This window comes from Hyaena hyaena, unplaced genomic scaffold (genome assembly GCF_003009895.1).
Source record: "Hyaena hyaena isolate Hyena2069 unplaced genomic scaffold, ASM300989v1 scaffold_624, whole genome shotgun sequence".
NCBI classification, from domain to species: Eukaryota; Metazoa; Chordata; class Mammalia; order Carnivora; family Hyaenidae; genus Hyaena; species Hyaena hyaena.
This window is the reverse complement of record NW_024081258.1, coordinates 995,463-1,020,509: the sequence shown is the minus strand read 5'-3', so window position 1 is coordinate 1,020,509 and position 25,047 is coordinate 995,463. Positions and strand designations below refer to the sequence as shown.

At 53.9% G+C, this 25,047-nt stretch overlaps 1 protein-coding gene across 3 annotated transcripts in view; it reads left to right on the top strand.

Moving 5' to 3' along the window:
* The window catches only part of GTF3C1 (general transcription factor IIIC subunit 1), a 69,520-nt gene that overhangs the window by 5,114 nt on the left and 39,359 nt on the right, over positions 1-25,047 (top strand). For 2 of the 3 annotated variants that reach the window (XM_039257522.1, XM_039257520.1), the window contains exons 3-7: positions 2,926-3,102; positions 3,620-3,763; positions 6,530-6,626; positions 10,791-10,914; positions 23,888-24,055. In XM_039257522.1, coding sequence (XP_039113453.1) covers positions 2,926-3,102; positions 3,620-3,763; positions 6,530-6,626; positions 10,791-10,914; positions 23,888-24,055 — 710 coding nt within the window. Of the gene's footprint in view, positions 1-2,925; positions 3,103-3,619; positions 3,764-6,529; positions 6,627-8,927; positions 8,996-10,790; positions 10,915-23,887; positions 24,056-25,047 lie in introns of those variants that run through there. The other variant, XM_039257523.1, reaches the window with a different exon arrangement.

Sequence of the window (25,047 nt, the reverse complement as noted above, 5' to 3'; positions counted from 1 at the left end):
TCCCTCTCTCTCCCTTTCTCTCTCCCTCCCTCTCCCTCTCTCTCCCTCCCTCTCCCTCTCTCTCTCTCCCTCCCTCTCCCCCTCTCTCTCTCCCTCCCTCTCCCCCTCTCTCAAGTAAATAAACTTTAAAAAAAAAAAAAAAAAAGGAACATTCTACCTCAGACCTTCATATCCCGCCCCCCCCTTCTCTTCACTCAGCCTTGGACTTGGCTCCTCGAAAAGGGTGTCCCTGTTGCCCAGACGCCATCGTATGACTCATCAGCACCAAAAACGGTCTTCAGTATTTATTTACGTCACTCCTTCCACAGCACACTGTGAACTTGAGGGTGGACACTCTGCCCTGTTCATGGCCGTGTCTCTAGGATCTAGAATATGCTGGGCCCCACATCAGCTCCTAACAGTGCACATTGGCCGACGGGTTGTCCTATTGGGCTCGAAGTCCTCACCCCCGACCTATGTCATGGCGTCTGCGCTCCCTGGGACGGCTCTGCGAGGCCTTTCAGGATGTGGACTCACGCTGACCTCTTTGGGCTTTCCTTCCCTCCTTCTGCTTTCCAGCTCATGACCCACACTGGGCTTTGACCTGCACCAGGCTTTTCGGCCGGGCCACGCCGTCTGCCCCCGGGACGGGTGCGCCCCTTCATGCCTCCAGAGCCTTACAGGTTCTGCTTTTTTGCCTCCCCCCGCCCCCACTTCCCCGTTAGTGCACGCTCAGGAATCCCCTCCTGTGAGAGCGTTCCCTCGTTACCGTGCGTGTGCTCCGTCCACACACACTGGCTGGATGGGATTGGGCTCCACACGTATGTCATTTCCTAGCCCGACAGCTATTGGATCAGTGTAATCGCCCACTTTCTGCACTCCCTCCTCCATGGGCTGTGAGCTCCTCAATGGTGGATACTGCTTTGATCTGTCTTGGCATCTCTGGTCCTTTACATTGTGCTTAGTCAGTGCCTGACGTCCCGTCTGATGACCACGCTCAGCAGTCTCAGCCTAGCAGGAGCCACCGGGTCAGCTGACTGCAACTGTCAGGATTACGGCAGTAGAGCCTGGTAGGCAGATCTGGGTCCGTGTGAAAAGCAGCACGCCTGCTCCCCAGTTTGCGGACTTTCTTTTCCCTACTGGGAAATTTAACTTCATGAGCTTGTTTTGGACGAGAGGGCAGAGGTCCTAAGCCTGTGACCTGCAGGAAGGGGACTGTCTGTCTCTCGTGCGTGTTCACACCTTGGCCGTCTTCCTGAGGATGGACTATGCAGACTTCCGTGACGCTACAGCAGACTTACCCTAGGTCACAAACGGTGGAAAGGAGGCCGCAGTAAGGTAAAAGGATGGCAGCCTCCTCTTTCGTCCTTTGGCCCAGTTGGTGGTAGAAGTAAACTCAGCCAGCGCGGGGTAGGAGGAAGGAGAGCCGCCACCTGAGGGACGCAATAGACGGCATTACTTGCTCTGAGGCGTCTCCATCACTGACGTCTCAGGCTCCACCCACTGGGCCTCCTCTGCTGATTCACGCTCCCTTGGGATCCAAGCCTCGCAGTAGCGACCCATGAGGGTGTGCTGGCCGAGAACCCATCACTCCCTCCCTTCTTGGCATCGGGATACACCCACGTGGAGGTGTTCCCTCTCCCAGATGAGTGAGTCGCTGAGGGCTCGTGCAGAAGAGTTCACGGCCTACCAACCCCTCGAGTCCGGGCCGGCATCTGCCCTTCATAGCTCTGTTGTGTAGACCCCTACCCACAAGGCCTGTCTCCTGTCACGGCGCTCAGTCTGAAATGCCTTGCTCGGATGTATTTTTGGCCTCTTTGTTATTTTCACATCCCAAGTCAGCAGGACGAGCTGATGCTTCTTTCTCCAGGGTCTGGTCTTCAACAGACTACAGATCCGCTGGTGACACAGGTCACCAGGGGCGTACCTTGTCCCACCGCGCTTCATGGATCCTGCGTCTATAGATTGAAGGTTTGTGGCAACCTGCAAGCAGACCTGCTGGCACTCTTTTTTCCAACAGCATTTGCTTGCTTCATGTCTCTATCACGTTTTGGTCATTTTCCTCAATATATTTTTTTTCCTTTTTAAAAAATTTTTTGATGTTTATGTATTTTTGAGAGAGAGAGACAGACAGAATACAAGTGGGGGAAGGACAGAGGGAGAGGGAGACACAGAATCTGAAGCAGGCTCCAGGCTCTGAGCTGTCAGCACAGAGTTCGATGCGGGGCTCGAACTCACCAACCGAGAGATCATGGCCTGAGCCAAAGGTCACGCTCAACTGACTGAGCCACACAGGCATCCCAAAAATATGACCATTTTTAAGAGTGCAGGGTGCTGGGAAGAATTATGGCAATGGTCAGGTAGGGAAGAGCTGGGGCCAGACTTCAGGCAGGCCTGAGGAGGTCATGTGTCAGCAGTAGCCTAAATGACGAGAAGGACCCCATCATCTACAGACTGCGGGAGGAGCCTGGGCACAGGAAGTGCTCGTTTCAGGGCCATGGCGGGTGCGTAGGATGTCCCAGGCCCTGCTGAGGAGTTTGGGCTTTGGTCTGAGCATCCCGACAAGACCTCGGAGGGCACTGCACAAGGAAAACGCAAGGTTGGCTCTGTTCACCCTGAATGCTGCGCTTGTGGGGCTGTAAGAAGCAGCGCAAAATGATTCTCTAGGGTTCAGGGGGTTATGGTTTTGTTTCGTTTTGTTTTGAATTCATTTATAGATAAACAAGTGTGCAGGGGAGGGGCAGGGTGAGTGAAAATCCCAAATAGGCTTCGTGCTCTGCATTGAGCCTGACGTGGGGCTTGATCCCGTGAACCGCAAGGTTGCATCCTGAGCTGAAACCCAAGGGCCTGGTGCTTAACCGACGGAGCCCCCAGCAGCCCCCTGTTTTTTCATGTTTTCTTAAAATCACATGAAGTCACTCCTGTGTGGTTGTGTCTGGTCCGCAGGTGGGGGAAGAGACTGATCATCGTCGCCTCCCAGGACATGCGCTACCGTGCCCTGATCGGCCTGGAGGGCGACCCCGACCTGAAGCTCCCTGATTTTTCCTACTGCATCTTGGAGCGCTTGGGCCGGTCCCGGTGGCAAGGGGAGCTCCAGCGCGACCTCCACAGCACCGCTTTCAAGTGAGGGGACAATGTGCTCACCAGGGCTCCCTGATGCATGCACCCTGCCCACTCCCTCCTTCCCCTCAGCCCCACCGGCACAGTGCTTTGCATGCAGGGGTGGGGGGGACCTCTGGAGTGACTCTGGAGTTCAGTACCCAAACCAGACATTTCGAGAGTGCAAGGTGGGGCACCCGCAGGGTGAACCCAGATGTCTAGGCCCCCTAGTTCCTGGCCTCTCCAGGACCGGACGCCTGTATGTGATGGTGTCCTCATGGGCCCTCATCACCGCCCACCCCAGCCATCGTCCCAGGCCCATTTCCCTGGGCCTCTGGCCGCCTCTCCCACCGGCTCTGCTGAGGGCCTCGGGTGTGCACCGAGGCTGAGGCACAGCTGCTGTTTGCAAGGCCGCTGTCTGCCATGACGGTTCCCGCAGAGCAGCCGGGTGGGTGGCTGTCTCTAGCGCTGGCGTTTCCGGGTGAGGGGACAGCGACCACCGAAGCACGACGACCCAGCCGCGCTCTTCCCTCTCCTCCAGGGTCGACGCTGGGAAGCTCCACTATCACCGGAAAATTCTGAACAAAAACGGGCTCATCACGATGCAGTCACATGTGATCCGGTTACCCACCGGAGCCCAGCAGCACTCCATTCTCCTCCTCCTGAACCGCTTCCATGTGGACAGGTAGGGCGCGTGCCCCAGTGCCTCGTGCTGCCTGCGCCAGGCCTTCAGGTCATGGGGCCGAGGCACGTCAGGACTGTACATAGAGTTTTATCCTTATGGGTTTATTCTCTAATTTTGTTTGTTTGTTTATTTTAACGTTTGTCATAGAGAAAGAGAGAGAGACACAGAGCGTGAGCAGGGGAGGAACAGAGAGAAAGGGAGACACAATCTGAAACAGGCTCCAGGCTCTGAGCTAGCTGTCAGCACAGAGCCTGACGTGGGGCTCGAACTCACAAACTGTGAGATCATGACCTGAGCCAAAGTCAGACACTCAACCGACTGAACCACCCAGGTGCCCCTGTTTTAATTTTATTTTAGAGAGAACAGAGCACGCGTATGCATGAGCAGGGGAGGAGCAGAAGGAGAGGGAGAGAATCTTGAGCAGGCTCCATGCTAAGTATGGAACCCAATGTAGGGCTCAATCCCATGGCCCAGGGACCATGGCCTGAGCCGAAATCAACCAACTGAGCCACCCAGGTGCCCATGAGTATAGCGCTTTTTTGCTTTTTTTTTTACTTTATTTATTTATTTTGAGAGAGAGCATGAGCACAAGTGGGAGAGAGGGGCAGGGGGGAGGGGAGAAAAAGAGAGAGAGAGAGAAAATCTTAAGCAAACTCCACACTCAGTGAGGAGCCTGATACGAGGCTTGACCTCACAAACCATGAGGTCATGACCAGAGCTGAAGTCAAGAGCCAGACACTTAACAAATTGAGCCACCCAGGCGCCCTGGACTGTAGCTTTTTGAAAAAAGATTTACTATTTTTGAGTATGAAAATCAGTCACTATGATTCAGAAGATTTGGAGATTATACTGAAAAGAAGGGAAAAAAAATTCCTATAACCCATCGCCCGGCAACAGGACTGTTAACATTTTGGTGAAATTTGGGGGGAGTATAAAAACAAAAATAAATCAGTCAAATTAGATTTGTTTGGCGATCAGAATTGAGATTGAATCGTATCCAGTTTAGAGCTGGCATTAAACTCTCCAGCACACAGCTCTCACAGTCAGCCTAGATGGTGAGGCGAGGAGGCTGTGCTGAGTGCTGTGCGTGACGCTGCCGCTTAGCTGTGATCCCGTTCAGCCCGCAGAGCGAGGGGGTGAGACAAGCACATTTCCTTCTGAGGACACAAGGGCTTCTGGGCGTGAGCCTCTGACCCCTCCCTGTTCCCTCTGGGGGTGACCGCCTGGCATGGGAATGGGGGAGGGCAGCGTCCCACCACGCTTTAGAGAGGCCTCAGCCTGCCCTCCAGCACCTCGCGCCCTCCTCTGTGGGACATCCGGAGACCAGGGTGGGGGAGGATCGAGCTGGGAAACGAGGCCCTCGGGTGAGTAAGCGGGAGCCCCGGGCTGTGGGGCCACCAGCCCTCGATAGTGGAGTCGGGTGGTGTCACGGAGGACTTGAGAGGCGGCGGGCAGGCCCTTCCCCCGGACCAGGGGCAGCGACTTCGATTCTCCCCTAGCCGAACGGCAGAGACCTTGCCCTTCACGCAGCAGCCAGGCACACCCTCCAAATGGGAGGTGGGTGAACACTCAGGGTTAAGGATGAGCTCTGAAGTTGACAATGTCCACTGCCTAGCACAGGCCTGGGCCCAGAGAAGGTGCTTGAGATATGTGTAGAGGCAGGCTGTTGACTCAGGATTTACAGGAGTAATGATGTCCCTGTATTGCTGTCAAAATTCCAAATTTGTCATCAAACCTATGTTTTGGAAATCCTACAGTAGAGGGAATCATGCTTTGACAGTTTGCGTTTTGTGTGTTTCGTCTTACTATGCACCGGTCAAATACGGTTTCACTAGACTCCTAACTGGTGAGGAGCCCGCGTCTATAAAGTTGTAGGTGGCCGCTGTGGGTGGAGGCGACAGCAGTGGACTAGGTCCAGATCTGTATTTCAGTCTGCCCCTTACTGGGGCAAAGGCGCCTGACTTCTGTGAGCCACAATTTCTCCTCCTATAGAATGACCAGGACACAGTGCTTGGTACTAGTTCCCATGCAGTAAGTGCCTTCCTTTATTCTTTCCCGTGTTGAGAGGCAGTCAGAGTGGAGAAGTGGGCGCAGACTCTGTATCCCATACATAAGCCCTCCCTGACCCCAGGCTGTGGGCAGGTAAAGTCAGGGTCACCTTCCCCAGCTGCACCCTGCCCCCAGCCTCCCCAGGCACATGTAGTCGGGAGCCCTCCACTCTCTTTCATAGCTCCCTTGGTGGCCGTTAGCTTGGAAACAGTCATTACAATTCTACCCGATAAAAACGTGGTGGAAGGTGAGCTTGGTCAGACCCCGTGGAGGCAGAGTGGGGAGGCCAGCCTTCAGAATCAGGCATCATGATGTCGCCACAGAGCACGGGATGTGGGCAAAGACCTAGGTTCATATCCTAAGTCTAAATTTTAGGAAACCTATTTCACTTCTGTATGATATCAAGCAATTTATATAGAAGTAAAGTCCTCAGGTCCTTCCTCAACTTTATGGTATTATAAAATGGAAGGCATTTTAAAGAGTCCTTACGGCTGCAGCCCAAGAGTCTAGTCTGTACACTGCCACTACCTAGGTGCCCTTGGCCACATTACCGAGCCACTCAGAACCGGCCTCTACCCCACCAGGCGTGCAGCGTGGGCTGGATGGAGGCTGAGAGCAGAGACGAAGGCTCTGTAGTTTGGGATGGGGTCATTGAAGGCTTGCTGGGTACTCCTTAGCGCTGGGTTTGACCAGACTTGCTATCTGTGTTTCTCACAGGAGGAGCAAGTACGACATCCTCATGGAGAAGCTCTCGGGTGTGCTGAGCACGCGGAGCAACCAGATGGAGACCTTGGGCAGGCTGAGGGAAGAACTGGTGAGTGCCCAAGGCCACCCGTGCTCTGGGCCGGACCGATCTGTGCCACAGCCCAGACCTCTTCATTCCCTGTACCCTAATAGTGGCTCGCCATCAGCCCTGTTCACAGACTTGACCATCCCTAACCTTGAAGCACGTGGGATCTTCCTTTGTTTCACAGAATGAAAGTGCTCAGTCCTTCATTAAAGAACTTCCTGCCCTTGGCCGGCTCCCATTTTCCCCAGGGTTCGCTCGAGCAGCAAACGTGGGATGGGGGACCCGGGCACTTAGGGATACTTCCGTAAGCACGCTTCTAATCCCATCCCACTGGTTTGATACTGAAAGGACAGTGTGACAGTGTAGAGAAGCAGGCGAGATGGCACAGGGAGAGAAGCGCTTACCCACCGGCCTGTCCTGTGGGCCCCACAGTAGAGGTGGAGGGAGGAGGGAAGCAGGAGGCGGCCTGTGGCCTCCAAGCTCATTAGAACAGTGTTTAGGGGAGCCAGCACCAGCGAGGGGAGAGAGACAGATCGCCCTGTCCGTTAGACAGCAGAACTTAAAACCTGAAGCTTAAAGTCAACCTGTTTGACTTTAAGTCAGATTCCAAGTCATGATTCATGGGATTGAGCCCCATGTTGGGCTTCATGCTGAGCTTGGAGTCTGCTTGGGATTCTCTCTCCCTCTCTATCTGCCCCTCCCCCCCAAAATAAATAAATGTTCAAAAAAAATAAACAAAACACCAGGATAATCCTTGCTCCTCACCTCCTGCTTCATTGGTGAGTGGAGCCCTCTTCTCTGATGCTAGATCTACTCTATGCCCGGGCCTCTCATTTATTTGTTCATCTATTTACTTTATTTATTTTTAGTGTTTATTTATTTTTGACAGAGACAGAGTGTGAACAGGGGAAGGGCGGAGAGAGAGGGAGACACAGAACCTGAAGCAGGCTCCAGGCTCTGAGCTGTCAGCCCAGAGCCCAATACAGGGCTTGAACTCACGAACTGTGAGGTCATGACCTGAGCCAAAGTCAGATGCTTCGCCTGAGCCACCCAGGCGCCCCTATTTATTTAGAGCTAGAGAGAGCGCTCGAGCAAGGAAGGGCAGAGGGAGAGAGAATGTTAAGCAGATTCCACGGCTGACACAGGGCTCCATCTCCTACTCCCAACTGAGATCCTGACCTGAGCGGAAATCCAGACTCAGACACTTAGCCGACCAAGCCATGCAGGCACCCTGTGCCCAAGTCTCTTTGAAGCAGAGCTTAGGAACTGAGGCTTGTGGGTCAGATTTGTCCTATATGTTGTTAAGAGTACATTTAAGCTAGCATTTTTTTTTAATTGAGATCTCACATACAAAGCTATGTTTCCAGCTTCCTTTGACATATCCGAGGCTCTGTCAAGCCTGGGCCTGCAGCTTCTCCTGGCAGCAGTCAGCTCGAGCTGGCCCGCTCCCCCCCAGGCCCCTTCCTTCCTGCCACCTCTCAGCCACCAGGCCCTTGTCAGTTGTCGGTGTCTGAGTCTCCTTGAAAAGTGGAAAATGAAAGAAAAATAAATCTCTCTCTTGAGAGATCTTGTTAGAAATGAAGAGAATTCCTACTGAATAAACAAATATCAGCCACTTCGTTCCTTATATCTCTTGTCCAGCAGACTCTGGGGGTTGAAGTCCTCTGCCCTGCCAGGTCACCCAGGTGGGCGGAGGCCAGCGAGCCTGGTCTCAGGCCAGCCCTGTGGACTGTCTCGGTGAGGAGGGTGGGCTGTTAGGGGACACTGTTCTTTTCTTCATCCAGCAAGGACTTCAGTGAGTGTCTGCTTTGAGGCAGGACTGTGTTCTCCGCCACAATGACTAAAATTAGTGAGGATGACAGGTCTCACGCTGTCACGGAGCAGTCTCCCTGGAGAGGCAGATGCGTGAACGCACGCTGAGGCTCGAAGGCTCCTCGGAAGGACGCGCTTTCTTCTGAGAGCGGGAGCACCTATACAGAGCACGTGACAGTTGAGCTGGGCCGTGAGGATGAAGTGTCCCCAAAGCAGACAGACAAGAAATGGCATTTCAGGCGCAGGAGAGTGGCTGCAGCACGATGTTAGAGGCGCAGTAACGGAGCGCTCGCCAGGTGGCAGTGTGCTCAGGCGGGAGTAGCAGAGAAGTGGCCTGAGAGATGGAGAGATAAGAAAGGTGGCCCTTCAACCTCGTAAACTGCTGCTGGCAATTCGTAGATGGAGAAGTGACAAGGAGGGGAGAGTGTTCAGGAAGTGATCCTGTAAGAGGAAGAGAGATCAGAGGTGTGGGTGACAAGGTGGTGACGTTGACCCTGGCCGGGGTGATGACCGCTGGGACTGGAGATGTTTTGGAGAAGAGCTAGCAGGGCGCAGTGAGTGCCTGAGGCCAGGATGTGGAGGTGAGTGACGGAGAGGGAGCCTTGGTGTCTGGCTTGAGTAATTGCTCCTGGTTGAAGTGGGTGGGGCTCGAGGGCAGGCTCCTGAGAGCAGAGACCTTGCCTGCTTGTTCACTGCTGGAGCCCCACCCCGGAGAGGCGTCTGGTCCACGGCAGGCACTCAGGAAGTATTTGTGGAATGCATGTCTGAATAAAGTTGGGAATACGGAAAGACATGCATGAGGACAAGGCACGTGATGAATTTGATTTTAGGATTTATCAAGTATGATGGTCTTCTGGGACTCTCGCTTAGTGATGTATCCATGGCAGCTGGAAGTGGGGTCCAAGGATGCTGAGCAAGATTTAATGAATCGTTAGCCAATAGTGAGGTCGAGGCCGTGTATATGCATGCTGTCTTTTGGGGTGGGGCGGTGCACGCTGCTTCTTTCCCTTGTTGCTCGGCAGACTGAGCAGGTCCCTGATGGCAGCCCTCCCCCCGAGGGCAGGACTGCGTCATCTCCTCCCGTGCGTGGGATCGTCCAGGACTCAGGACCATATGTTAGGGGCTGGGATTTGATGGATGAGCTTCCATGGGGTCTTTCTATGATGCCAGGCGCACGGCCAGATGAACGAGAGATCCCGTTTCCAAGCCAGTGGGTTCTGCGGAGTCATCTGTGATGCCTCCATAACCGTATGTCCTCCCGCCTGCGGCCTGGGGCCCTGGCTGCTCAGAGACTTGGTCACACAGGGGGCGGCGGCGGTGGCCTGCAGACATTTTGCTCCCTGTCTCTCCCCCAGAGAGTAAAAGGAAAGCTGTAAGTCTCCATGAGTGGCCCTTAGTGGAAAGTGCCTCCCGTCACTCAGTCCACGGTCCACAGCAGCTGACACCGGCCCACGCCTCCAGGGCTGGCGAAGTGCAGTGCTCGCAGCAGCCGGGATGGAAATATGCACGGGTGGAATGGGCAGAGTGTAAAACATGTTCTTGCACTCGGTGTGGATCCAGTGTGTCACCCTCCTGTTCGCTCCCGCAAGACCGGACAGCATGTAACCAGGGACCTTCCCCCCCCAGTGTGCCAGAGGCTGGCGGGGCCTCCCTGCATGGGCCTGCGCATTCCAGCTCCCGCTGGCTGCTGCTCCCGGGACCCCCCTCCAGGATTTGTTGCTGGACGTTTTCTAGGAGAAGCTAGAACCTGCTTTATACATGTATATGTTTATATTTATATATGAAATCTCTCACTTTCCATTGTTGACACGTAAGTCACTTATTTTCAAAAACATGCAGATGGAAAAACATGGCCTGCACTGGAGGCTGCCCAGGGGTAACCCGTGCAGCTGGGGGCACGTAGGGTCATTTTGGTCACATCGCCTCGTGGAGCTGTGAGTGGTGGGGTGCGTACTTGTCCTCACATTGTGCAAACTTCACTGATGGACTAAAATTTTTTTTTTCACTGAATCTTTTTTTTCTATTTGTCCCATTGCCTGTGGGAGGAGAGAGAGAGCGTGTGTGTGTGTGTTAATGATACACTTCCTTGGTTAGAAAACCACAGCACTGAAAAGTATACCGTGAGAAGCCTCCTCCTGGCCCTGCTCCCATCCGCCTCACTCCCGCCCCTGTGTATCCATTTAGAAAATCATCTACACCTTGTTTTGTTCCCTTGACAGCATAGCTGGGAATCGTTTCCTCTTTAGCCCCTCCGGTGTCTCCTCGCTCACGATAATCGGATAACTCAGGTCCCGAGCCTTGTTCGTTCTTGTGACTTCAGTGGGTACAGACGCCTTGCTTGCATCTGACAGCAGCTCTCAACTTGTGTTCCGGCAGGGGCTGTGTGAAAGGACGTTCAAGCGGCTGTACCAGTACATGCTGAACGCCGGCCTCGCGAAGGTGGTGTCTGTCCCCTTGCAAGAGATTCACCCTGAGTGTGGACCTTGTAAGACCAAGAAAGGTAAAAGCAGTCGCAGCCTCTGTTCCCTTGGCTGCGCAGACGGCTTTCTCTCCTCCCTACCAAGCCCCGGCCTTTTTGTGTCGCTTCGTTCGGCCTCGTGGTGGGATGACTTCACATATTTGTTCAAGTCTTCATTGCTCAGTGGCCGACTTAGGATCTTCTGTAGCGAACGTGCTCAGGAAGTGTTGGCTGGATGAAAGCGATCCTAAGCGCCAGCATACATCTCTCTGTCCGTGTCCCTCCGACATCTCTGCTCCATGATGTCCAAAACCAAGTTCATCCTCTCCTTCCTACGCTCAGCCACTGTTCATTCCAGCATTTTGAAAGCTCCTCAGCCGTGTTGCATGATTTCATCCTGTAGCCCTTGTGAGGTAGATTGGGGGGGGGGGGTGTCAACTTTTAGGTGTAAGAGAATTAAACCTAAGAGATACTAAGTAACTTACAAAAGGTTGAGCAATCAGTAAGTGATGGATGTGGGATTTGAACCAAGAAAGTTAAACTAAGGACAAGAAAACACAAAACTTTATTTTTTTTAATTTTTTTTTTTTACATTTATTTCTGAGAGAAAGAGTAAGACAGTACGTGAGGGAGGGAGGGGCAGAGAGAGAGGGAGACACAGAATCTGAAGCAGGCTCCAGGCTCTGAGCTAGCTGCCAGCACAGAGCCCGATGTGGGGCTCGAACCCACGAACTGTGAGATCATGACCTGAGCCAAAGTCAGACGGTTAACTGACTGAGCCACCCAGGAGCCCCAAGACCATAAAACTTTAAAAACCTTCCTTAGTCCTCTATTTTTCTCTATCCTGGATTGTTATGCCATGCTGTTCCTGACCAGCCGAAGTCACTTAAAAAGCTGAGGGTCAGAGCTTTTAGTGAAAGATGATAGGTGGAGTGTATGTGCTGATCCGCACTCTCCCTGAACTCCTCCGTAGTGACGACAGGGACATAACAGGAATAAACCAGCAGGTGCCGACAGGCTAGGGCAGGAAGGATGGCAGAGCGCCGTCAGCAGCACTCTGTGCTCCAGGCAGATGGATAAGCGCTAACGGACCAAGTGGCCTGGGGAAGTGCATGCCAGTGAAGGGCAGTGGCCAAGGATCAAAGCCTCCAAACCTGAAACAAACGAAAAATGTGGACATCCCAGGTACCCCTGAGCACAAGTTTGGAAGGCGCCAGAGATGAAAGGGTTGGTTGGCAGTGTGTGCGAGAAGCCGCCGCTCCGCCGGGGCCTCTCCCTTACTCTGGGCGGCCAGGTTAGGAGCCCTTTCCCACACACGTCTGGGCTTATCTCAGGGTTAGATGCATCAGAGCAGCTCTGGGCTCACAGACCCAGCCGGGGGAAAGGGGCCGTGCTGACAGCGGGACACTGAAAGGTGGGGGGCCTCTCACTGCGGTTCCCAGTTTGGCCGCCGAACATTGGCAGCCAGACTCGCCGTCCCCCGGGCCAGAGGCCGGCAGCTGCTTTTCTGCAGAAACTGATCCATCCAGGAAGTCTTCCAAATAGTAAAATGTTGGGGTATCCCCACAACACAGCCGGCCCCTCCCTGCCCCCTCACTGGTCGTGGAAACCCACACCAGGGCAGCCTCTCCCCTGCTCCCCCTCACCCTGCACGACATCTAGAACACAGGCTCCGGGCAGCGACCAAATGCCTCCCTGAGCATCCAAGAACCCTAATAGGAATGCGAGAGAAACAAACGTAGGAACTAAAAACAAAGTGAGGAGCAGAGGAAAGCCCAGAAGAACTTGCCGAGAGGAGGCCTTGCATCCATGAAATGCAGCGAGAAGTTGTAAAGGAGGGACAGGTGGAAAATAAAAAAGAGCTCTTAGAAACAGAAGAAATATGCTTATCACAAGTTAGTGGGAGGGAAGGTAATGAGATAAAGTTGAGAAGGATCTCAGAAAGAAACTCAAAAGGGGTGGGAAGTAGAGCTACGTTGAAAATCAGATGCTAAGCCTCGAAGGTCCGACATCCGCACAGTGAACTCAGAGTGGGGGAAACAGAATGTGGGCAGGGGAGGGGGGAGAGGATGAGAAAGGACACGGGATTTTCCTGATCTGCAATGCGGGAGTTCTAGAACAAGAGACCCATCGGGTGCCTGGCGTGAAGAACATGCAGAAACCCACCCCGACAGCCACCATCCAGGAACTTCAGAAATCCAGAGCCAAAGAGCCTCCAGGGAGGAGACAGCAGCCTCCCCAGCAGTAACGGAAGCTGGGCGGCCTGGGAGCGGTGCTCTCATTCTGAAGGGAGCGGGCTTCCCATCTGGAGTTCCTTTACTCAGCTTTTGCGTTGATGCACTGTGAAAATCCGGAATCTGAAACGGTTCGCCTCCCAGATTCCCTTTCAGGAAGCTGCAGGAGGATGCCCACCCCCCAACAGCAGACCAAAATGAGAGGCAGGGCAAATGGGGTCCAGGGAGGGAGGAGACCAGGAAAGACACGGGGAGATGGTGACGGGAAGTCACCACGACCGGCGCAAGGGCGGCACATGCACACGGGAGCAGGGGCGGGGGCTCCGCAGGGACGGAGGGCCATGCGAAGGATCAGCTGCCCAGGGGTGTGACTGTCTTTAGAGAAGGTCGTACGTGGGTAGAGAGTCTGTGTGTGAATCCGTGACATTCTTTAATGTTTATTTTGAGAGAGAGCGTGCACGTGTGGACGGGGACACACACACACACACACACGGGGGAGGGGCAGAGAGGGAGAGAGAGAATTCCATACAGGCTCCTAGCTATCAGCACAGAGCCCAACATGGGGCTCCATCTCACAAACTGTGAGATCATGACCTGAGCTGAAATCAGGAGCCTGACGCTTAACTGACTGAGCCACTCAGGTGCGCTCCCCTCCCCTGTTTAATTTGAGAGAGAGACTGCATGTGAGTCGGAAGGAAAGGGGTAAAGGGAGAATGAATCTTAAGCAGGCTCCAGGCTCAGCAGGGAGCCCGGTTCAGGACTCAATCCCATGACCCTGGGATCACACCCTGAGCCTAAATCAAGAGTCAGATGCTCAACTGACTAAGCCACCCAGGTGCCCCAGGAGAAATCTTTTTTTTTTTTTTTAATTTATTTTGATTTTGAAAAAGAGCATGAGCAGGGGAGGGGCAGAGAGAGAGGGAGGGGCAGAGAGAGAGGGAGGGACAGAATCTGGAGCAGGCTCATTGCTTCATTGCCATGAGCGCAGAGCCCGATGTGGGCCTCGAACTCATGAAGCATGAGATCATGACCTGAGCCAAAGTCAAGAGTCAGACACTCAAACAACTGAGCCACCCAGGTGCCCCCAAGGGAAAGAATCTCAAGCAGGCTCTATGCTCAGCATGGAACCCAACTCAGGACTCGATCCCACGACCCTGAGATCATGATCTGAGCCAAAATCAAGACTCAGACACTCAACGACTCAGCCACCTAGGCGCCCTTAGTCATTTTTCTTTCTGATCTATTGCAAAGAAGACGTTAAAAATAAACAGACTGGACTGATTATATTTTTAAAGTAAAGAGAAACTAAGAAGGAAATGCCCTGAAATAACCTCTCTTGCTGGGCAGGCAGCCACAGAGCAAAGCTTCTCCCAGGCTTGAGGTCCCTGGAAATGCAAGCCAGCCACTTGCAAGTAAGACATCTGAGTAAACTTTGCTATGAGACAGCCCTGGGTCAGAATTCTTGTTTTGTTACTTCCTGTTGGGGTGACTCTCAGCAAGTTTTGGCCTTTCTGTGGTCCGTTTCCTCAGCACCACTTTCTGGGGATAATAATACAATTTTCCAGAGTGTCACGGGGCTGACGGAAGACCGTGCTCACAGAGCAGGGGCCACAGAATGGTAATGGCCACGTGTGGCAATGTTTTTTGCTTGGCTCACGGCATCTATTCTCATTGGATAGGTTGCTGGGCATTTAAAAATCAGAAATTGCACCTAAATAGGCTTTCAACTTCCCTGCAAAACTGAAATTAGGTGACATTAAACTGCATTTCTTTCATAGCAAACGGTCAGGCCCCATTCCCCAAGGACACCCTGCTTCCTGCTATGTAGCCGGTGGCCAGCCTTACTCTGGTATGTCATCAACGTGACCCTTGAAGGTGTGTCTGTGTCACAATGTGTGTTGTCTGGGTTTCCCTGAAGCCTAGTGCCGGGACCAGAAGCCCCCAAGGCTGGGCACTGATAGTGATGACGCTCCAGTTCCTGCGCGGTTACATGGCCGGACACCTGAGGCAGTGACCGCTGCAAGCTTTAGATCGTCACCCACAAGCACAGTGAGCCCAATCTGACCATCCGGGGGCTCACTTCTTTCCGTGGTGGGCTTGTCATCACCTGCTGCTGCTCAGATCCTCAACTGGGCCCCCCTGAGTCCCTGTGTCACCCTGTGGCTTAGTTGTTTCTCTTTGTGACTTCCAAGCTAGATAGTGAGCTCCTTTGAGAGCAACGGCTACAGTCCTCACTCAACGTGCTGTCTGTCCTTGAGGCCTGTGCAAGGTCTGCTTGGAACAGAGTAGGCGCTAAGCAAATGCTTAGCAAACCTAATTGAATTAGGTGCCACTTCAGCTCCTCTTCTTGGGCAGGAGACCAGGGATGAAGGCGCAGCTTTAGTCTTTTTTGCCTTGTGCGTAATGATCCCACTTTGCAGAATTAATATAAGCCTTTCCTCTAGGGCCTTAGGGAGCAGACAAGACTTAATAAACAAAGATGATGGATTACTTCATGTAAATTTGCAGGTGTGCCTGGATATATACGAGTTGTTTCTAAAAGCTGTAAATAGTTTAGATTTCAGCATCTTTCAAATGCATTGCAATAAGCTATAGTGATCTGCTTTGTAGAAAGGCAGGGTGGTGGGGAAGCCTGGGTAATGAAAACAGTCACCCTGACCTGATCGGTTTTGCACATTTAGATTATATTCTTCACAAGTTTACTAGCCATACTGTATCTATTCAGTTGGGCTGAGAACAGAAGGGAAGAGAAACAGAACTTTGCGATCCTTCAGAAAATGATGACGACTGGAAGCAGTTGACAGAGTCATGCTCCCTGGGGCTAAAGAGGAGGCGGTCAGTTAGCAGGTTTTCTAGTTTCCGTGACCAGATGGGTCCAGCATTGAAGAGGATGGGGGAGTGGCCCTAGCATCTGTATCACCCTGTTCATGATGTAGACTCTTCCCATAGCTATTAACCCGGGGCCCCTAAAAAATAACTAATTCAACAAGACGGCGGGACACAAGATCAATATACAGAACTTGGTTGTATCTCCATACACTGACAGCACACAGTCCAAAAATGAAATCAAGAAAACAGTTCTCCCATTAAAAAGAATAAAATACTTGGGAATGCATTCAAGCAAAACAAGCATAAAAACATACACTCTGAGAACGACAAAACACCATTGACCGAAATTTTAGATCTAGGCAAGAGGGGCAACCTCCCTCGTTCACAGATTGGGAGAGGTAGTGTCGTCAGGATGCCTGGACTCCCCACATTTGAAGAACCCCAGCTGGCCTTTGTGTAGACATTGACAAGCTAACTCCGAAGTTAGTCTGGAATTGCACAGTGCCCAGGAAGTTAAAACAGTCCTGAGAAACAAGGATCAAGCACTTTAGGAAGACTCATTCCCCAACTTCGAAACTGCTACAAAACAACAATAATCAAGCCAGCGTGCTACCAGCACAAAGATAGAGACCAAGGAGTAGAGCCGAGAGTCCAGAAATACACCTACACATCGATGGTCAGCTGATTTTCAACAAGGGTGCCAAAACTGTTCAACGGAGAAAGAAGCCAATCGCAAGAAGCCATTACAGTATGATTCCATTTTGATGAAAGTCCAGGATAGGGAACCCGGAAGTGGGTTAGTGAGTGCTTAGGGCTATGGTGACGGCACGGGGTGCCAGCGGCTACAAGGCTTGAGGCAGTGAAGGCGTTCTAAAATGGCCCGGTGACAGGCACACACACCTGGGAATATGCTACATCACCACCGACTTGTACACCTCACACAGTGAATGGTGTGGAATATGAATTATAGCTCAGTAAAGCCGTCAGAAGTTAAAACCAACAAACCCTTGTAACAGGATACAGCAAACTAAGATCATTCAAATGGCACAAGGTGTCATTTAAGAAGTTCTAGTAGGATTCAAGTATGCAAGCTAAGGAAAAAGAGAAATAAGCTATATCGAGAAGGATTAAAACACAATAAAATAAAGATTTAAAAGAGCTTTGGAACCAGGAGAGTAGAATTAAAAAGAATGAAGATCAGAAACACAGAAGGGATAAAGGGTGAGCGTAAACATGAAAAGAATAGAAAAAGGTTGTCAGGGCTGAGTTTAAAACCTAGCAAATTAGTGGCGTGGGGGGAAAACCAGTGAAATCAGTTAAAAGTAGCAAGATCTCTTTAAGTTAAAAGTGACACGGTTGACTCAACGATGCTATTTAAAAAATGATGGGGAATTAATCTCAGTAATATTTCTGATAAATGAAACAGACGCTTTGTGGCAAAAGCGATTAAAGGCAAGAACCTCAAAGGGTAGAAGGAGTAGAATCCCCAGTGGCAGGAGTCCAGGCCACGCTCCGCTCCTGCTCCCAAGGGGGCCCAGCACCTGGGAGAGCGCCCTTGCTGAGAAATAGTCCCTTCCCTGCCGCTCCTCTGGGACTCTCCCCAGGAGGGAACTGAAGCCTGCTGACCATGAGGGGATGCTCCGTCAACCTCCCTGAGCAGGAAAGCGTACCTGTCTGAGCTGTGCTTTGAGAGGGGAAGGCTGGCGGCAAGTGGAAGGGGAGTGGGGTAGAGGAGAGTTCTGCAGAGTCAGGCTGGGGCCGATGGCAGTGGACGTGCCTGAGATGTGGGGAGGGGCTGGCTGGCTTCTTTGGGCTTACAAGAGCCCAGAGGCCAGTGCAAGGACTTGTGAGCACCTGACTGGCCGTGCAGGTGACCAGCTGGCCACAGGGGGGAGGGGGACCAGTCAAGTGACTGAGATGTTTCTGTTCTGGGCACTTGGCTCAGAGTGCTCTAGAAAGGTGCACAGTTTACCCCAGCCCTTTCCTTCTGTGAGCCTCTAAGAACTTTGGGGGCCTAACCAGGTCCATCACTAACTCTGCCCAAGGGCTTGGGAAGTAGTCCCTGCCCTGGGTATTTAATGGTGGCTCTGGAACTCTCTCCACCGAGGACATTGCTCCAGTGTCCTGAAGCTCGTGAGCCCTCCTGCATGCATGTACATGATTGTCTGTGCCCTCGTGACCTTGTGCCATTAGCGGGGGGGGGGGGTGTAGGGGAGACCTTAGGTCCTGTGGGCTCATCCTAGGGCGTGAAAAGGAAGGCACCAGTGAAGATTCTGACGTTTTGTAGCCCCATCGTGTGGTCAGCCTTGGAGAGAGATGGGAAAGCCATGCAGGCCACGTGTCAGGCTCTGTGCCGGGTGTGCGTGCTTCATCCTGACTCTTCTGGCCACCCCGTCATGCGGGCGCGCTCTTCTCTTCCCTTCACTGGTAGAAAACCAGAGCACAGATCCCTTGCCTTGGGCCCCAGAGCTAGGAAGTGCTGGCTGTGGGGTGTGAGCACAGAAAGTGGGAGCCTGTAACCAGGTCTCTCTGCTGCCTCCCTGACAGATGGCGGGGGCTGGCCTGATGGGCAGTGGGAGCTGGCAGGCAAGGCCAGCTGAGGATCCCAGGGGCAGGAGAGTCGGGAGACTGCACTACCCGCACCTGACCGTCTTTTCTTGGGTCCGCCTTCCACGCCGACCGTGGAAAGAACTTGGAGTCATGCCTACGGAATAAAGACAGACATGCATACAAAGTAAAAACAGTACCCACTGCTTGGCCTGTAAGCCTTTGGCAGTCGGCCTTCCCTTACTTCCCACCCTCCCACCACCCCTTGCCCACCTCTGTGCCTCCGCTTGTGCCCTCCTCCGACCTCGACAACTGCATATCCTCGAGCCTCCCGCTTGGGGCCGCCCCCAGTACCTGCCCCCCGGCTAGCCCCACGTGCCTCCCCGCTCCTCAGCGCCGTACATGCAGGCAGTAGAGCCCTGAGTGCTTCCTGGCTTCTTTCCCTATAGTCATTCATCCTCGTGTGTTCCGGGCCTGACGCAGACGCAGAACAAATAAATGCCTGAAGTTGAATTAAAGACCCCAAGCAGGCTCCTGGTATTTCCAGCCCAGGTGATGTGTTTTCCTAAGCTGTGTTTTCCTAAGGTTGCTGTATAGATAAAAGCAGGAGCACGCACCACTTACGGAGCCCAGCACGGCCTGAGCACCCCACGAGGAGGGTCCTGTTCCTGTCTCCATGTTAAAGCAGAACAGCCGGGCACAGGGTGGTCTTAGCCCTTAGCCATGGTTACCTAGCCAGTGAGCGGCAGAGGCAGGTTCTCAGCCGACAGAGACGCCAGAGCCTGTATTTCTACCCATCCCATCAACCGGGGGTGTGGGCTGCAGCACCCCTCCTCCGGCACTGAGTGCAGTCGCAGTTCCCCACGGCACTTCGACTATACCCTGGGCGTGTTCTCAGCTCAGTGTCCGCACTGCCTGAATGACTCCCGAGCACTGACCAGCCGAGGCCCAACCGGGGTATGTGCATGCACATGTGTGCATGTGTGTGCGCATGTGTGCGTGTGTGTGTGTGCACGCGTGTGCATTGGCAGCGAGACAGGAGCAAAATACTGAATTTACATAACCTCCCCCTGGCTTACTGTTAGGACTGTCCCTTCCTTGGTGACTCTTCTGGCGCAAGTCTGTCCTGCTGTCCATTCGTTCCCATCTTGCTGCTGCTCTCTGCCCGGTTAATCGCCTCACGAGCCCCAGTCTGCACAGTGCCCAGACGAGATCTTCATGGGGATTGTGGAAAACACAGTCTGTCGGTCCCTCTTCACTGCAGCTCGGGGCTTTCCTTTACGGTGAACCGTGTTTTCCGATAGACATTGGAAGTCCTAGCCCAGCCGGGTTGCCTAGTATGGAAGCAGGGCCACTTTCTAGGTCCAAGAGCCCCCATTTCCTTTCTCATGGATGGTAGTAGTACCTTGCAGAACCCGCATGATGGCTCAGATAGTCTCTGAAACCACAGAACACAGTGCCTGGTGTAGTGCGTCCTAGGTGTGCAGTAGGGATTCCTCCCTTCTTCACTCCTCCTTTCCTGGTCTTCTGAATGTCTACGTTAAGCCGCTCTTTGTGCCAAGGCGAGCCATCATGGGTCTTTGACACAGAAGAACGCTGTGGTTGGTTGGTGTTGAACTGCTGGCATCAGAAGAAAGCCATGCAGTTGGGGCTCATGGCAGAGAAACAAGCTATGCTTTGTGGGGTAGGCGGAGCTGCAGTTCCCATGGCCCGAAACCTCATCCGCAGCCGTTGGAGGTGTTGTGCCTGGTCTTCCAGAAGCACATCCTCACGTGGGGCCCAGTCTGAGACGCTGGAGCCAGCCCAGCACTCAGGACGTGCTGGGGACTCTCACCTGTATCCTGGGGCTCAGGGCACCAGCAGCCTCGGCTTGCAAGTTAATGGGTTACTTCGCGTAACACCCATGGTACGGTACTGGCCCTCAGCACGGGCGGGCTGGCCATTATGGGGGACTGACTGCTACGTGCCAGCCTCTGTGCAGACCTCTCCAGTCCCCCTAACACCAACACGTGACCTGCAGAACTTAACATGAAGAGCTACACTTAAGTCATCTCCCCCGAGTCTTAGACATGGGAGGTTGTGGAGCCAGATGGACCCATGGCCGCCCAACCCAGGAGCCCAGGTTTGTCCCGCTGCTTATCAGAAGGTCCGGCCACCCTGGCTGGCAGCACAGATGGCAGTGGGGACATTTGGACAAGGCTGGGATGGGGGATGGGCATCAGGTGCTATCAGAGCAGAGGTGAGCACAGGGGTCAACTTGATGCTGTGAGGAACAGAGGCATGGAAGGCAGGAGGGGTTTCCTTTTCACCCTTTGAGAGCTGTTTTTCATGTTGTTTTGTTTTTAAGTTGGGCGTGGAGCCCAGTGCGTGGCTTGAACTCACGACCCTGAGATCAAGACCCAAACTGAGATCAAGGAGTTGGATGTTTAACCGACTGAGCCACCCAGGCACCCCTCCTCCTCCGCACTGTGAATCCACGCATGTACAGTCATGTTTCTCCCCCTCCACCGTGCCCGTGTTGAGCGCTGCTCTGTGCATCTTTTCTTGGCCAATTAACCTCTTAAGAAAGTGAAAACAGGGCGGAAAAAGTGACGCCAGGCCTCCGTGGAGCCGTGCTGGCCTGCAGCCCCTAAGTGCTGCATTGTGCCCCCGCTCCCGCAGAGCGCCAGTGTTCCTGCCCTGGGTCCCCACCGTTCTCGGTCGCGTGGAAGTCTTTGAATTAGGACCCAGGCTCGGAAGCCAGCCTGTCTGGTAAATCCCAGCCCCTCCCTTGCTGTGGGGTGGGGGTTTGGGCAGATGCCTTTGTTCCCCAGATGTTCCTGAGTGTGGAAACGGGATGGTAGTGACCACCTCCCACGGCCGTGGTGAGGGCCACCGTGTGTGACTTGTGCAGAGCTTTTGTTGGTGTCGACGAAAGGACAGAGTTGTGTTAGAAGCAATAGGTCACTCTTTGGGCTCCGTCTGAGGGGTGAGGTAGGGGTTTGGGGGGGACCCAGTGGGGAGTGACTCAGGTTGGCGTGCCGGCCACAGGTGCCTGCATCTTACTAGCAGGAAACCCTCACGTAGCACCCAGGTCTGGTCAGCTGAGCCTTGACATAATCTTCAGCCATACAGATGGGCTCAAGGGTCCCCCTCATCGCCATGCCTCCCCTCCTGGTTGCTTTAGGCTCCTGTCCTGGGAGGGAGAGATGGAGGGGGAGGGCAGGGCAGGCGTCCTGAGCGAAGGGCAAAGCTGTGGGAAACAGGAGAGGCTGGGAGGGCCTGGCAGGTGCGGAGGGAGCCAGGGCTGCTATGTCAGGTTTCTTCTGTTGAAAAGTCATGAACTAGGTAGGGATTTTCTGTCACTGCCAGGAGTGCAGGCAAATCAGCACCAGGCTGGTGCCTGAGGACTTAACCAGGCCGCCCTCACTTCTGTGTCCATTTGCCTCAGGCCTGCCCCGCCCCCACCCCCTTCTCCGGAGGGTTCTGGTGGGCCAGCCAGGACCGGACCCTTCTTTGAGGGTAAATCTGATGAGTTCAAGGCCCCGAGATACATTACTATATGTGAATTACACCTGTAGGCCACGTGCTCTGTCCCCCGATGAGAGTCCCCTGCCCCCGCGGAGGTGGTTGTACCTGTCCTTGCTCAGCAGTGAGTGTGCAGTGCTGGGTGTGGGCACATCACACCCCACAGGGAGGCCTTTGGCGGTGCAGCTCTCGCACAAGAGGCGCTGGGTGGCGGAGACCGGTGGTATCGTCGCCTGCCTTGCCCCGGTGCCCAGGACTGTGGGCCCCGCTGCCCGGCGGGGAAACCATCCGTGCCCCTGCTGGGATCATTGCTGCAGACGCAGTGACTGAAGCAGCACCCTTTGTCATTTCACAACCCTGATGGTCTGAAATGGTGTCATCGGGCCACATCGTGATGTGGGCAGGGCTTTTGTTTCTTCCAGAGGCGCTAGGGAGAACCCGTTTCCTGCCTATTTCCAGTTTCTAGAGGCCCCGTGTGCTCCCTTCCTCCATTTTCCAAGCCGACAGCCTAACATCTTCTAGTCTCTCACTCTGGGCCTCCTGAGTCTCTGTAAGGCCTCTGTGACACGGGACCCACCAGATTCTCCAGTGTAAGCAGTGCTCATCCTTAACCGCCACCCCACAGCAAAAAGCCTTAGCTTAATCACACCGGCCAGTCCCTCTTGCCACCTAGGGGAACCTAGTCACAGGTCCAGGTGTCAGGGCGTGGCCACCCTCAGGGGGCGTTACTCTGCCTCCACACTCCTGTGTGGACATCATTTCTTCTGTTTTGGAGACCTGTGACCCCTGAGTGACTCTGCCCTTGTCACTTAGAAGCTCTGGGGGGAGCTTGGGCAAGTCCTGGAATCCTCTGAACCTCAGTTTCTCCATCTGCAAAATGCCCCCAGGACTGTCAGGATCAAATGAGTGAGTTTGCACTGGCAAAGTGGAGACGTGTTTGCTTCTCCCTGTACCTGTCTCTTGGTACAGCCGTTACCTTTCTCACATCATGCTTCTGGGGTGGAGTCTGGATGCACTGCGGTTGTGTGACAGCCGGCGTGAGGGTGCAGAGCAGTGGCTTGTCTGTGTGCTGCCGCTTAGTCCCTCAGCACCGTTTCGGTCGCTCAGGAAAGCTAGCTCCGGAAGAGGGTGTCCTCTTTGGCCCGGCAGCCCTCGCCTCTTTCTGAGTTATTTTCTTGGAATGACTCCCCTCTCTTGGAATCGTTGGTGAAAGGCCTCCAGCAGTGGTCTCGGAGGGTGCTGGGACCCATTTGCACGGCCACCACACCTTCCTGGCCGTGGGTGTCCCCTTTATTATTTTAACATGTATTCATCTTTGAGAGACTGAGACAGAGCATGAGCAGGGGAGGGGCAGAGAGAGAGGGAGACACAGACTTTGAAGCAGCCTCCAGGCTCTGAGCTAGTTGTCAGCACAGAGTCCGACGCAGCATGAGATCATGACCTGAGCCGAAGTCGGACGCCTAACCGGCTGAGCCCCCCAGGCGCCCCCATGGATATCCCCTTTAAGAGGGAGAAGAACCAGCATTCATCCTGTAAGCAATCCGGCTTGTGTGCAGGGCACTGTGCCGGGTGCTGGGGCGGCGGCAGCGACAGGCATGCGCCCCGCTTCCCCTGGTCACGGAGCGAACCGGAGCAGGAGAGGGCCGCCGCTGTTGTCTAACAGCCGGACATGGCGCCTCATCGTCCCCTCATTTGTATGTCTCTGTTTACTAATTATATCGAAAACAAAGTGGTTTTATGTAGGACATTCTCAGGTCTTGTGCCCCAGGATATGCAGTTGTAAGTGTCCCGACCTCGATGCTGCATACAGCCTTTCTCTGGGTCTCTGTCCCAGCCGGGCCCCCCGCACCCCTGTCCCCAGCAGTGTGCACTCACTGCTGGACGACGTGTGTTCCTAGGGACGGACGTCATGGTGCGCTGCCTCAGGCTGCTGAAGGAATTCAAACGCAAGGTCGAGGACGACCACGACCAGGATGACGATGAGGACGAGGAGGTCATCTCCAAGGGAGTGCCCCCGGTGGACATCGTGTACGAGCGGGACATGCTCACGCAGACCTACGAACTCAGTAGGTCCCGTTCGCTGCCTGCTCGTGTGCAGCTCGAGCACCAGGAGTACAGAGAGGTGCTGCCCACGGGTTGAAAGAGGGCTCTGCCGTGGAGGGAGAAGCCGTGGAAGCAGCAGGGAGCCCCGTGCTTCCCTTGAAGGGTTAGGCTTTGGGTCAGGTTGGAGCGGGAATCATTGCTGCAGAGGACATCAGCAAGGTGTCTGGGCCTCAGTTCCCACATCTGTAAAATGAGGATGGTAGTCACCCTAGCACGTGAATGAGGAATCGAGTTAGAACATCAGCGTGGGCCTGCAGTGTGGAGAGCACACAGGAAGTGAGCTAATGACATTTTATGCAAAGGTGTGAGAGCTATCTGCCATCTTCTGAAACTGGTCTGAGTCACTGCAGGTGGGAGTCTGGTGACAAGGGGGGAAATCACCTCTCCCCACTCCTCACCCTTTCCCTGGACCCCCTAAAATCCACATAAGACAGCCGTGACCCAGGGCTGTAGACCGTGTGGCCGCGGGCCCCTGTGGGAAGGACAGAGAAGGTGCGGTGGCCACAGACCTGTGATTCAGCAGCACATTTGAAGCCACACTGGCCTTTTTGAGGAGCCTTTTTTGGGCGTTTTTAGCAACTCTTTTTTTTTTTTAATTTTTATTTATTTCTAGGAGAGAGAGAGAGAGACAGCGTGAGCAGCGGAGGGTCAGAGAGAGAGGGAGTCACAGACTGAAACAGGCTCCAGGCTCCGAGCTGGCAGTCAGCACAGAGCCCGACGCGGGGCTCGAACCCACGAACGGCGAGATCATGACCTAAGCGAAAGTCGGACGCTTAACCGACTAAGCCACCCAGGCGCCCCCGTTTTTAGCAACTCTTAATAGCTCTCTGAATGGGTTCCTCAGGACACTTTGGGAAAAGCCCTTAACCCTCCCATGCCTCCTTTGAGCATGTTAATTGGTTCCATATGGGGACACATCCTCGTCCCCTCCTTCCACCCTCATGTTTATTGTGCA